General features: G+C 37.4%; 1 protein-coding gene across 2 annotated transcripts; it reads right to left on the reverse strand.

Annotated features, from left to right (window-relative positions):
- On the reverse strand, positions 1–12530 carry LOC137942638 (ATP-dependent zinc metalloprotease FTSH 11, chloroplastic/mitochondrial-like). Of its 2 annotated transcripts, none has more exons than XM_068788373.1 (18): positions 11696–12530; positions 11344–11497; positions 10904–10996; positions 10355–10443; positions 10010–10133; positions 8866–8985; positions 8536–8586; positions 4987–5048; positions 4758–4815; positions 4290–4415; positions 4124–4204; positions 3795–3924; positions 3530–3678; positions 3156–3437; positions 2903–2992; positions 2770–2823; positions 2020–2238; positions 1–60 (listed from the first exon to the last, which is right to left on the reverse strand). In XM_068788373.1, the coding sequence occupies exons 1-17, from the start codon at positions 12280–12282 to the stop codon at positions 2095–2097; spliced, it is 2394 nt and encodes a 797-aa protein (XP_068644474.1). In that variant the 5' UTR covers positions 12283–12530; the 3' UTR covers positions 1–60; positions 2020–2094. The 2 variants fall into 2 exon arrangements, with proteins under 2 accessions (XP_068644474.1, XP_068644466.1); XM_068788365.1 differs by lacking the exon at positions 1–60 and adding an exon at positions 637–1217.
- Between the last annotated feature and the right edge of the window lie 427 nt (positions 12531–12957).

The raw sequence follows: 12957 nt of genomic DNA on the forward strand, positions 1-12957 counted from the left end.
GACACTATTATTCTCTGCAGCGACACTATTATTCTCATCTTCCTAGTTCATCGGCTTATCCTGCGGAAAGAGGAAATTTACAATCAGATGTCTGGTCAATGATGTTGCCAGGAAACTCAAAACTTACGGCACTGATAACTCTTAGTAGTTATTTTGAATTGTTAACAAGGTATTACAACTGATAAGAGTGAAATGCTTTCAGTCTTTTTCTATTTCAACAAATCTCAACTCTGTGACCGAGGTTTTCATGGAGGTCTATTAGCTTTCTGCCTGGGTGTGTTGAAAGCTAAGTTTTGTTTAAGAGAAGGCAGAATCCCACCACGGTGAAGTCGCACCTTGGGTGTCACTTAAAAACGAGCCCCCTTACCATGTTTGCATGAATCTTGCCTGGGAAGCTATAAGCTTACCTTCTGTTTACAGCAGCCCGTCTCTTTTCTGTTTTCCTTTCCTCCTCTGGTTCCATTAAACAATGCACAGCCGTTCTACGGGAGGAGCCGTAAGAATACTTCAGAAGCTGCTCCAGGAAGATATTGGTCCAAGATGCTGACCTTCCAAGATTGGCGGCAGTAAACGTTCATGACGTATCATAACGTTTTTCTTATAAGAATCTCAACTTAAAAATCTCATCTTCTCATTTCAACATCTTTCTTTGACAAAAACAATATATCGTTATCATTTCCATATCATTAGTACTATGGATTTCTACTAAGTAAAACTGTGCGATGTCAGTCAGTTTCATAAAGCAGCTTCTGAAATTGGAGCCACCTTTTATTTCGACCACTGCAGCTGGGCGTCCCAGAGAAAATTCCTTCCTGATCACCAACAGCGACCACCACCAGCCACTGGCAGTCGATTCAAAAATAATATAACGCTACAGTGCCCAAAACATTATCAGGTCCAGAAAGCTGGCCATTCATGCCTAAGAAACTCACCAATGAGATCATACAAATTCAAATGATGGCTTTTATAATATAGATATCTCATTTACAGCTATCACCAATGATACAAAATTGTTCTAATTTGGAAGATCTTTGTGAAATTCCTGAGGTAAAGCTGTAGTGAAACAATCGTAGATGGCTGACACTGGAACATGTGGCGTGGAAAAATGCTGCCTTCGTGCACCAAGCAATGAAACAATCAGGACGTTTTTCTGCAGCTCCACGGGTGAGGAAAATTGAGGCGAAGTTGACTCTCAATAAAGAATAAGCTTATCAAACCTGGCCATCCATCCATGCAATTTTCTTAGCTCTTACCTTCTATGCATGGCCTAAAGGCACATAACATAGTTAATGCTAGAGCTAGTCCTTAAGCTAGAACAGAATTTGACCCAGTTCTATAAATTCATCATATCAAACATGGACAAGTTGGTTGAACTGGGTTCAACAAGACCCGGTCCCAGCCCTCATGCACGGGGAGCAGCCGGAAGAGGAAACTTCCCCTAATCCCTTTTTTCTAAAAAAAATATTTTGTTGTTAATGTCATGATGATATCATCTGGGTCAACCGCTGGTCAAACACAGTCGAACCAGACCGGATCACCTCTGTGCGTTGGTTTTTATAACATTGGGTCAAGTGACTATTTTTCACTTTTATCTTCTCTATGAGTCATCTGACCTGGAAAATCAGCAAAAATCCTTCTCAGCACCGGTGGAGACAGGAATTACTATTTGGACTGCCAATATAGGTTTGTAGTCATACTGACTCAGTTGCTAGCAAACCTCAAGAAAATTCTCGTCTAAGAAATAAATTCATCACATACCAAAAGATGGTATCGGATGACAACAATAACTAGAGAGTACAACTGTGACAAATCCAATGTTCCCAGGAAATTGAACTCCTTGTTTCATATCTAGGTTGGAACTTCAAGACTCCTGTTAATTTTTTAAGTACTTAGAAGCATCATTTATTTTCTACTAGTTGTTCAATATTCTGTCATAAATGTTCTTTTTGAAGAAGGCTCTAATGAAAAAAACTGTATATGCTTTTATGAATACACGCGAAAGAAATATGTAATAAATACCTGTACAGTTTGTGTAATACTGTACACTGCCCATTCAACGCCAGAGGATCAAACGTATATGAGAGAGGACACCCACTAGTTCAGTTGGAGCTCCTCTTGTTGTTGTTCAATGATCTGTTCTTCTTCATGATATGGAATAAGAATTCGTTTGATGTCATCAGCTGTAAGGGTCTCGTATTCAAGCAAAGCGTTTGCCAGTGCATGTAATGCTTTTTCATGCTGAAAAAGAAAAAAATATGACATATCAGAAACCAGGAGACCTAAATTGGAGGTTTGATGTGATAAGTGAGCTACCAAAAGCCTTCTAACAGATGTTCACTTTTTTGTAAGCTAAAAGCATGAATCATGTATATACTTCATCTGTATGGTTCAGAGAGAACATTTAGCAGATTAGAATGGGAACGTCGTAATTTGTCATAGTGTCTTTGCAAAATCTAGCACAATGGCAAAAATCCATTATTTTTTAAAGGCAACCTATTACATTTTTTAATTGCAACATAATTGATATAAACATTGATTAGTGCATAATCCTAACCTGTGTTCTTGAATTTTACTACTGAGAGACAGACAATTTGCTTTCTAACTAAGACTGTTTTAGATAAGCTTAGGCGTCAGCAAGTGAACCAAGGTCATAAAACCAGTTCCAAATGGCATCAGTACCATTTTGATACTAGAAATTAAAAAAATAAACTAATAAATAAATAAATATAAGACTCCAAAAGTTTTAAATAAGATCTTAGGGATTCCAACCTTCTTCAGTAATCGCTTAACACGATCATAAGCTTCTCGTAGGAGTTTCACTACCTGCAATATTTAATGAAACCACATCACTATGGGTAAATCTGCTGTAGGCTACACAATATAACTCATTTATACAACATACTTCTGCATCAATCCGTGACTGCATATCTGAGCCTGGCCTTTCTTTAATATAAACGGGCCCAATTGCATCACTCATTCCACATGTAGAGACCTAGAACAAGGGTGTCACAGATGAATTTAAAACACCTAACTTTTTGCAATAATAATTAGAATGATAAGAAGTACAAGAAGAAAAAAAATGACACTTAACCGCTCCCCCCCAACAAACAAAACAAAAAACAGATGATTAAGAGAAAAGTTCTAATGAATAATACCATATATTGAGCAAGCTCAGTAGCCTGATGAAGATCGCTGCTTGCACCAGTTGTTATGTGTTCCTGGCCAAAGATAAGTTCTTCGGCAACCCTGCCACCCATACAAACATCAAGCCGAGCTAATAACTGCTTTTTGCTTACAGATGTTTCATCATTTGATGGCAGCTGTGTAACCATCCCCAAGGCAGAGCCACGTGGCATTATCGTTGCTTTGTGAATAGGATGTGCACCATCAGTATTGAATGCCACAATTGCGTGGCCACTCTCGTGGTATGCAGTGAGCTGAAGATAAAATTAATGCTAACTACACGTTAGTGTCACAAGGAAGTTTGGATTCTTCAAATAGAAGAATCCCAAAAAGACAGGGATGGTACCTTTTTTGATTCTTCCGAGAAAAACATGGTTTTTCGCTCTGTACCCATAATTATCCTGTCTTTAGCAAACTCCAATTGTGTAGCATTTAATTTTTCTGCACCTTCTACTGCAGCCTTAATAGCAGCAATGTTCACCAAGTTTGCTAGATCTATGTAAAAAGTAATAGAAAATCAAAAGCATAAACAATGATATTAATCACTTAAATTATTGATTCGACCAGAATTTAGAGGAATTATGAAGAATTGCACAATGTAGGAAATGGACCTGCCCCATTGAGCCCAGGGGTCCCTCGAGCAAGAGCTTTGATGTCTACATCACCAGCCAAAGGCTTGTCTTGTAAATATAGCTCTAAAATCTCTTGTCTTCCCCTCACATCTGGATTTGGGACAACAATCTGGAAGGAAATTTTGTTAACTTGGAATATGCAATATACAGAAACATGCTTCACATAGACATCTCAAATTGGAGAAAACAAAAAAAGTGATGCATTTAAATCCATTAAGTGGGTCTTAGACAAATCAAACACCTCATAATCATGTCGATTCAATTTCCAAATTCACCAAATTACCCTTCAAAGACTTATAGAAACTTACATGCCTATCAAACCTCCCAGGCCTTGTCAAAGCGGGATCAAGAATGTCTGGCAAGTTGGTTGCAGCCATTAGTATGATCCCCTGAATAAAAAGAATAAAGTTTAATGGGTCATGTAGACAAACAAAAATTCCCAAAAAATGCCTAGGTGAGTTTATACAGTTGTACCTCATTCTGCTCAAACCCATCCATTTCAACTAGCAGTTGATGCAACGTTTTCTTTGTATGACCTTCCCACTGCTTACGAGTGGACCCCACAGCATCTATTTCATCAATGAAAATGATGCAAGGTGCCTAAAAATCATGATAAACACCATCTTGAAATTGGTGGAGTTGAAAATAAAAACGGTTCAAACAATAATAATAACAACAACATCCACAACTACAACACTAGCCTTAATATGGAAATATCAGATCTTCTCATCCAAAAAATTTATAAGAAGGTTAGTGCATGACTCTCTAAAGACATAAATGTCAAAATAGATAAAGCAAACTTGACATTTCAGAGGTGAGAGGGTATTGCAATGTACACTTTTTAACATAACAGCAATCATACACTCAGAAACAATAGCCTGCACACCATAAACCTGACTTTTCAAATAAGAATGAGCAAAGAAGGTAAAAAGATGAATAGACCTTCTTCTTAGCAGCCTGGAATAAGGACCGCACACGTCGAGCACCAACGCCAACAAACCTGCCACATTGAAAAATGAAAGATAACAACCATAAGTAGCAAATACATAAAATTTGGTAAAATCTACTGTTCTAGTAAAGGTATATACACTTCAAATTTAATGCTCTAAAATTACTTGAATAGCAGTTTAGGTTTAGAAGTTCATGAAGGACTAGAAACAGTAAAACCTACATTTCTTCAAACTCGGATCCTGCTCGATAGAAGAAAGGGACCCCAGCTTCTCCGGCAATAGCCTGTGGCAAGCCAGTTTCACAGCTTCCAGGATAAGAATGGTTTATACTTCAAAGAGGTAAGAACACACAGTAGGAAAGAGAAAAGGCCAATCCAAAATAGAACTCAAAGCTAAACGACCATTGGCAAATTCAAGAGTTTTGAGTCTAAGTAAAATTCAAGTTATTAAAACCATTGCCTTGACTTAATTTCATCAAGCAGAAGAATGAAAACTTAGAACTTAAATATTGCTATAAAATTTGATCTCTCTTCCAACGATAACAGTGTGTTCTCTGTTATTCTCTTTAACACTTCCCAATCAATCCCTCTAATCAAAACATCGTGCCAAAACCAAATTAATAACTTAAATTTGCAAACCAAGTCAACTTTCTGCTAATAATTTTGAATATTTCATAAGCTTTTGGAGTATTCACTAAACAAAAGACGTAGGTTGACATGGAGATATTACTACTTTAACTGGGTAGATAAATAAAAGTAAAAAAGTTCTAGAAAAAAAACACATAATAATTTTAGTTTATAACAATTTATTTGCCCAAATGGAGTGGAGATTGCAAACTCCAAGAGTTCTGTTGAAAAACAAGCACAATGGCATTTTGTCCCCTTTGATTCCTTGTTTGATAACTATCATAAGTTTGCTTTGTCCATCTCCACTTGCACTATTTCTTCTTCAGTGCAGGAGGCCTTGTTGCAACCTCTTTGGAAGAATGCCATGGAAGTTGAGATGGAAGCATTAGTTGATAGAGGGACTTGGAAGTTATGTGGCTTACCTCCAGGTGTTGTTGTAGTTGGATGATGATGGGTCTATACTATTAAATATAACTCGGATGGATTGGTTGAACAGGATAAGGTTCGTATTGTTGCCAAAGGGTATACACAAACATTTGGGGTGGATGTTTTTGAAACTTTTTCTCCAATTACTCGCTTGTTCTCTATTCGTATACTTATTTATGTTGCAGTCCATCAAAGTTGGTCTCCATTCCAGTTGGATATTAAAAATGTCTTTTTATATGGTGACCTTGAGGAAGAAGTTTATATGGAGCAACCTCCAAGGTATGTTACTTAGGGAGAGACACATAAGGTATGTCGACTCAAGAATGTTCTTTATCACTTAAAACAAAGTCTGCAGTTTGGTATGAAAATTTTAGTCAAGTGGTTATATCCATGGGATTTCGTAGAAGCCATTGTCATCGCTCATTCTTTATTCTGAAACGACCGTCTGGAATTATTATCTTACTGGTATATGTGGATGATATCATCTTATCTAGGAGTGACAAATCAGGTATTGAAACAGTTAAATCCCATTTGGCGAATCACTTTCAGACTAAGGATCTGGGTCAATTGAAATATTTTCTAGGTATTGAGGTAGCGAGAAGCAAGGAAGGAACACCATTGATCAGAGGAAATATGTTATTGATGTGCTTCATGAAAATGGTCTTCTAGGGGCTAAATCTGCGGATACACCTAAGGAGGTAGGACTTGATCTTCATGATGATCAAAGTCCAGAACTAAAAGATAAAACAATGTATCAAAGGCTAGTAGGCAAATTCATCTATGCTACAGTTACGAGACTAGATGTTTCATTTTCAATGCGTGTAGTGAGCCAATTCATAAAGCATCCAAGTAAGATTCACCTAGAAGCTGCATAAAGAATCTTAAGATATCTAAAGGGAGCACCAGGAAAAAGTTTTCTTTTCAAACCTAATAATCACTTGAGGATTGAGGCTTTCTCTAATGCTAACTATGTAGGATTCAAACTTGATAGAAAATCAACCACTGGATACTGTGTATTTCTAGGAGGAAATCTAGTCAGTTAGAAAAGTAAAAAGTAGAATGTTGTTGCTCGGTCCAGTGCAGAAGCTGAATATAGAGCAATGGCCCACACTGTTAGTGAGCTAATATGGATAAAATCTATTGTCCAAGAATTTGGCATTGATCAAAAGGATCCTATGATTAGGTACTGTGATAACCAGGTGGCAATCTTCATTGCAAACAATTCAGACTTTCATAAAAGAACAAAACATATAGAGGAGTATTCACTCATCCGAGATGCAGTAGTGAGGAAATAACTACTCCATATGTTCGGTCTGGTAATCAACTCAGCGATATCCTAACTAAAGCACTGGGAAAACGTGAATTCATAAACTTTTGCAACAAGATGGGATTGTTGGACAAATTCTCTCCAGCTTGAGGGGGAGTGTTGAAAAAAAAGCATAGGGATATTTTGGTCAATTTACCCTATTTTTATTTATATTTCTTGATGTAATCTTATTCTACATGTCAAACTATGTCTATGGACTAAATTTCATGCAAAAAGAACAAGTAGAATAGGAAATATAGAGAATTAGGGTTTTCAATTAAAGTAGGGGCAATGTTGTAAATTATACTCAAGCGTAAGCTATAAATAGAAGTTGGAAGACGTCTAGGTCCCCATCTCAGTTTCTTTTCACAATTTGCTCTTCTCCACTTTCTCTCCATCTCATTCTCTCTCTTCAATCTTCTTTCTTCTTACTTTTTTCAAGTTCTTTTTTTGTTTTTTTAAAGTTTAACCCCATATCCTAGTGAGACTTTACCGACGACCTCAATCTAGAAACACCCACATGTGGCCATTGAGCCAAAGGCCCAATCCACAAAAAGGTCGAAACCACAATGTATGTGTTTTTTTTCCCTTTTACAAATGACATTCAACAAATATAAATAATCAATCTATTATTGTGGGTTCAAACTTTTATTTGGAAATTTATCATACACAAGGTTGAAAGTCTAGGAAGTCGTAGAAGAAGGTTGTAACTGACGTAGATGGAACTGGTGAGAAATGATTGAAAGAAGAGGGGACTAGCATAGAAGTAGCAAATGAAGCAGAAAATTGTTGCATGGTGCTTCCATGTGGCCAAACTCGACATACTTGAGATATGGCTAGGATGATGATGACAACTTATTCTAGGTGATTCCAGCTACACAACCATGAGTAAACCACTCTGAATATTACTTGCCCAATTGAAATGGCTTTTTATCTTAAAATTAAAATAAAAACGAAAATAGTGGTCCATTGAAAAATAAAATAAAAAATAAAAAATAGTGGTCTAATAGTTATTTGACGAAGCACTACGTGAGACCTTGGCTGTTTGGAAACTGGTCTCTTGCTACTAGTGATCTTTCTGCTTTCCCTGTACATGTGACAGGGTACTCGCACCCCTGCCTACACCAGGCCCAAAGATCGAATCAAGGATGATTTGTGCCAAACTTCTTATCCTTGTGGCTGAGTGATGAAAAACATGCCTAATGTTTTTTTTCAGAACAGCCTAAAAAACCAAGCAATCCCAAAAGCTTAATACCAATACTATATCCAATTTACACCTTCAATCCTGCTAGACTAATCTGAATTTATCTCAAAGATTTGGTGATAGTTTGACAGATCATATTATGCAATAAATCCAAAAGAAAATCCAATAACCACTTCTGAAGAATATGCAGAATTTAATGACTTCTCACCTTGGCAAGCAGAGTCTTTCCTGTTCCAGGAGCTCCCGTTAAAAGAATTCCCTAAATAGATAACTATAAAGTTTTAAAAGTATATAACTGAATAATGAGCATTCATAATAACTGAAGAATTACGAGACATAGAATAAGGAATTAAAAAATGCCAAACAAACTCCAGATGTCTGACAAGACCAAAATAATGAAGCAGGCTGACAAAGCGGGCCGGGGGTCTTAACAAATATGATGAGAATAGGAAGATGCTATATAACCCAACCAAGTTTGTATGCCCCTAATAATGTCATGAATATGCAACCATAAGGAATACTTAACTAGCTGTCATACCTTGGGCAGCTTTCCTCCTAGGCGAGTAAATTTTGACGGGTATTTAAGATACTCAACTACTTCCTCAAGCTCTTGCTTTGCATCATCACAGCCTTTAACATCCTTAAAAGTTTTTACATTCTGCAAAAAATACAACAGACATCCAAGCTGTTCACAAGCATGCAAAAGGTATGGGAAAAAGTAAAATGATCTACTCCTGACATTAGTCAAGATGTAACTAAATTGCCTATACATGTTCTCATATTTACAATTATTTTCATTTCTAAGCAACTATTAAAAAGTAACACACGCAAAGAAAAAAAGTAAAAGAAGGAATGCCTGCAGAAAACTAACAAAAACAACCAATACTAGAAGTTCAGCAAGCCTATTTCACAAATCCTCAAGTCCCAAGATTTTGTCATGGCCCCAATTTTACACAGTTTTGAAACAAGTAAGTCAGATTACATAAATCAACTGGAAAAAAAAACAAGCCTAATAACACAACATGAAGCAAGGACTGATATCTGCAGCTGTTCAATATGCTTAGGCATCTGGAATATGGATAAAAATAAGCAGGCCTAGTTTTTGTTGAACACTTTATATTAGTCCCCAAAAGTAAGCCCTCTTCTTCAATGGGCAACCTAGAACTCGAACCACGGCAATCCAAGGATTTTGGAACTGTTTGTAATCATTAAGCAGAGGCCAAACTCACCAAGCCAACAAATACTAAACAAAAACCATTGAATACTATGATCCAACCTGTTCAAGCTTAGTAGACAAAAAGTAAAGATAATATGTTTTGATGTTGTGGGTCATCTTTCAAAGACTACAAGTAAAATAACCTAACAAAGATTTGATGGAGAATAACTCTAAACATGAAATATTGTGCCACCTAATACAATTTACTAGTAGAAATCTTTTTATTCTATATGACTACCCTAGTCATCTAATGATATAAAAGTAATTATAATGTTCAAAGTACAATAAGTGCAAAACACAGATTTATGTGATTTATAATTTTGCAACATAGTCTCAAAAGATAATGTTTCAAATAAAGATAAAACAAATGTGTTTGATTCTCAACTCACTAAATGAAGACCAACCAAAACGCAGAAATAACAATTTCACCAAAACAGTTCAATAAGAAAAAAATTGATTAGCTTACTTTTTCTGGCATGATTTCCTGGTTTAGCTCCTTTGGGGCATAGGACGAACTTGAGCCAATCCCAGAAGCACCTATTCCTCCTAAGCTGCCAACGTATTTTTGAAATGCAGCTGCACCCATAACCCTATTGAAAAGGCAACTCAAGATATTAGGTCAACTATACTTTGGTTAAGAACTAGTAAATCTGGTTATTTCGATGGCCTCCTTCAAATAGATATGCTTTCTGTACTTAAACGACTTGGGAAGGGGGAACCTGTTAGTCTACAAGACATAATTCCCTAAAAAAAAAAAAGAAAAAGAAATCTATAACTAGGTAAACTATCTATCAGCAACAGATATTCTTACCATAGCAATCCCACAGCAACTGTGAACAAGATAGTTGAAATGAGTTCTTGAGCAAAACGTGTTGATCGATTAGATGCCTTAGGGTCAACCTACTCCACAGACCAGAAACACAAAAACATATAATTGAATTGTGCAGAAGACCAAAAGAGAGCAAATAAATAAAGAGGAAAAAATATTAAGATCTTTCTTCAGATTTCTACTACAGGAAAAATTTGGTCCAAACATTTAGGCCATGTAAATAAAAGATAGTATTTTAAGCCATTAAAGATAGATAGGAATTGTCTCTTGGTAGGTTCTGACAACAGATTTTAAATGCTCTGAAGCTACATCAAGAGGCCAAGTATATCCAATCCATGATCAGCTCAAACAAAAAATATTTAGACCATTATATTTTGAATGCATCTAGCGGATGGCTATAGACTTTGCAATCGGTATTTGATGACCAGAAAAAACTAATTTCAATCGAATGCGGAAAATATCTGCACATTGGACATTTAGTTCCATAAAATTCAAGACATCAAAGCATAAATACAGGATTGCAGAATATACCATCACAACATGCAATGGTTGCTTCTCAGATATTCCTGGACTCAAGAAAGCCTCATCCATGTTCCCAGATGCACGCTGCTTTAACTCTTGTAGCTACAGGAAAAGAGAGTAAGTTAAATAGACAACTAATGTATCACAGCCAAATCCTCCACGAAGGTACAAACATTCACAACTGAGTACAGCCAACAAAAGCTTCATGTCACACTTAATCCATGCGGAAAAGAGACCATACATCGGTTACTATGTTCACCCCCTTCAGCGACCAGAAATTGTCCAACACTGGTGTCTAATTATGGCACATTAGGGGGAGAGAGAGAGAGAGAATGGTAGGAAATTACATTCAAACGATTCTCTTTTACGAAGTGATCCAGATTGGTAAAACTGCAAACAAACCGGACAACTGGAACAGTATCTAACAACAAAGTTAACACATTCATTACCAATATAGGAAGACTAGAAAGTTTTCCTGATCGCTCATCCGGAAGATATTCTGCCAAACCATTAGTAACGACCAGAGCTCGAAGATACTCCGCAACTCCTCTACTATCTACTGCATGATCTCTTTGTTCGAAACGTTTTATTACAGATTCAGGACTGCGAAACATTCGAAGAAACTGAAATGAAATCCTCCATAAAAGGGCGACAAACATTAAATGCATATCAAGTAATAAATGAACAAAGAGAACGAATTATCAAATGAACTACTTGGAACGGTCCAGGCGACCACGTAGAAGAAAAGGAAACATTAACTTTTTCCCTCACTGGATAAGACGTAAGAAAAGAGAAACGAACCTGTGCTTGTTGAGCTCCACCAAGAGAGCACTTTCCTTAGCAGCGTCCTTGGGACTTGCGTCGGCTTCAGCAAGAAGCTTCTCCAGTCTCTTCTCTTGGCGCCAAAACGGCCACCTACTAAACCACTCCGACGATGCGAGCTTTTCAAAGCTTTTCCTCATCGACGCCAAAACTCCCATTAAAAACACAACCACCGGAAGTCTGCTATCCGTCTTTGGTCCATCCGTTACACTTCTAGAATCATCCCCGTTGTTACCAACTGCCTGAGCCTCCAAGACGGTCGTTTGTTCCTTGATTGAGCTGTTGCGATTAATTTCTTCGGAAAGACTACCATTTTCTATCTTGTCAGCCTCGGGCACAGAATCACTGTAGGAGAAATTCGGTTCGCCAGTTGAATTAAGCCCTTCCGGATGTAATGCCCGGATAACACGCGAGTTTAATCGGAGGTAGCGAGATTTACAAGAAACAGATACAGAAGGACACGAATTATGACCACCCGAAATGTTGTGGAAGAGAACACCGCGTTTCCAGGAGATTAGAAGAGGATGCGAGGGTTTGCAAAGGAGAGAAGTTTGAGGAGCAGACATAGCAAAAAAAATTGGATAAAGAAAGAGAGAGAAATGGAGAATTAGGGCTGCACTTTCCTCTGAAAGTCAGTAGATACACTGGAAAGCCGAAATGTCCCTCGTCTCAATCTCCACCTTGCCCTGTCTCTCTCTTCACTCCCCTCCCTGATGTGTGTCTGGTACGAAGCTAATAGCCACACGAGAGGAAGAGGCGAGAGAGGAACCTTATCTGATTGAAATATTGGCGGTTCTGTGGGAGAGCGTTGGTAACTTGGTTGACGAGCTTTACGGGAGCTCGCTGGGCCTCAGAACCCGTTGCGCAAGTAAGCTCTGATACTTCTTTTCTCGGAGGGAAATGCAACGTAGCCGTTTTATACCGGGACAAGTAAAAAGCGATTCCAACATCAGTGAACCCTTCACGAAGACAACTAATACCAACCGATATGTCGGATAGATACGTATCGGCCGATAAGCTCGACTATAAGAATTCTGAGATATGTTTTAAATAATATTAATTAATTAAATTTATAAAATAATTGACACCAGATTTAGTTAATTAACTAAATAATTATTATTATAACTATCATATTCAGCATTATAAAACTTGGATCGGACCGTTTCACTGTCCGATCCGATTCAACGTATACAAAAACTCAAGGGAGGTCAAAACCAGCTAACCCAATTGGTTTTTGTGGT

The sequence above is a fragment of the Aristolochia californica genome, unplaced genomic scaffold (genome assembly GCF_029961685.1).
Source record: "Aristolochia californica isolate CCGP_79_NKW_82.1479 unplaced genomic scaffold, dmAriCali1.0.hap1 SCAF_1, whole genome shotgun sequence".
Lineage (NCBI taxonomy): Eukaryota > Viridiplantae > Streptophyta > Magnoliopsida > Piperales > Aristolochiaceae > Aristolochia > Aristolochia californica.

Excerpts from the sequence above, each read along its gene's own strand:
- LOC137942638 (XM_068788373.1), bottom strand. The coding sequence starts at position 12,282 with ATGTCTGCTCCTCAAACTTCTCTCCTTTGCAAACCCTCGCATCCTCTT. Across the intron at positions 3,679-3,794 it reads CCCTGGGCTCAATGGGGCAG|ATCTAGCAAACTTGGTGAAC; the intron begins GTCCATTTCCTA and ends CTTTTTACATAG. Across the intron at positions 2,993-3,155 it reads CTGAGCTTGCTCAATATATG|GTCTCTACATGTGGAATGAG; the intron begins GTATTATTCATT and ends CCCTTGTTCTAG.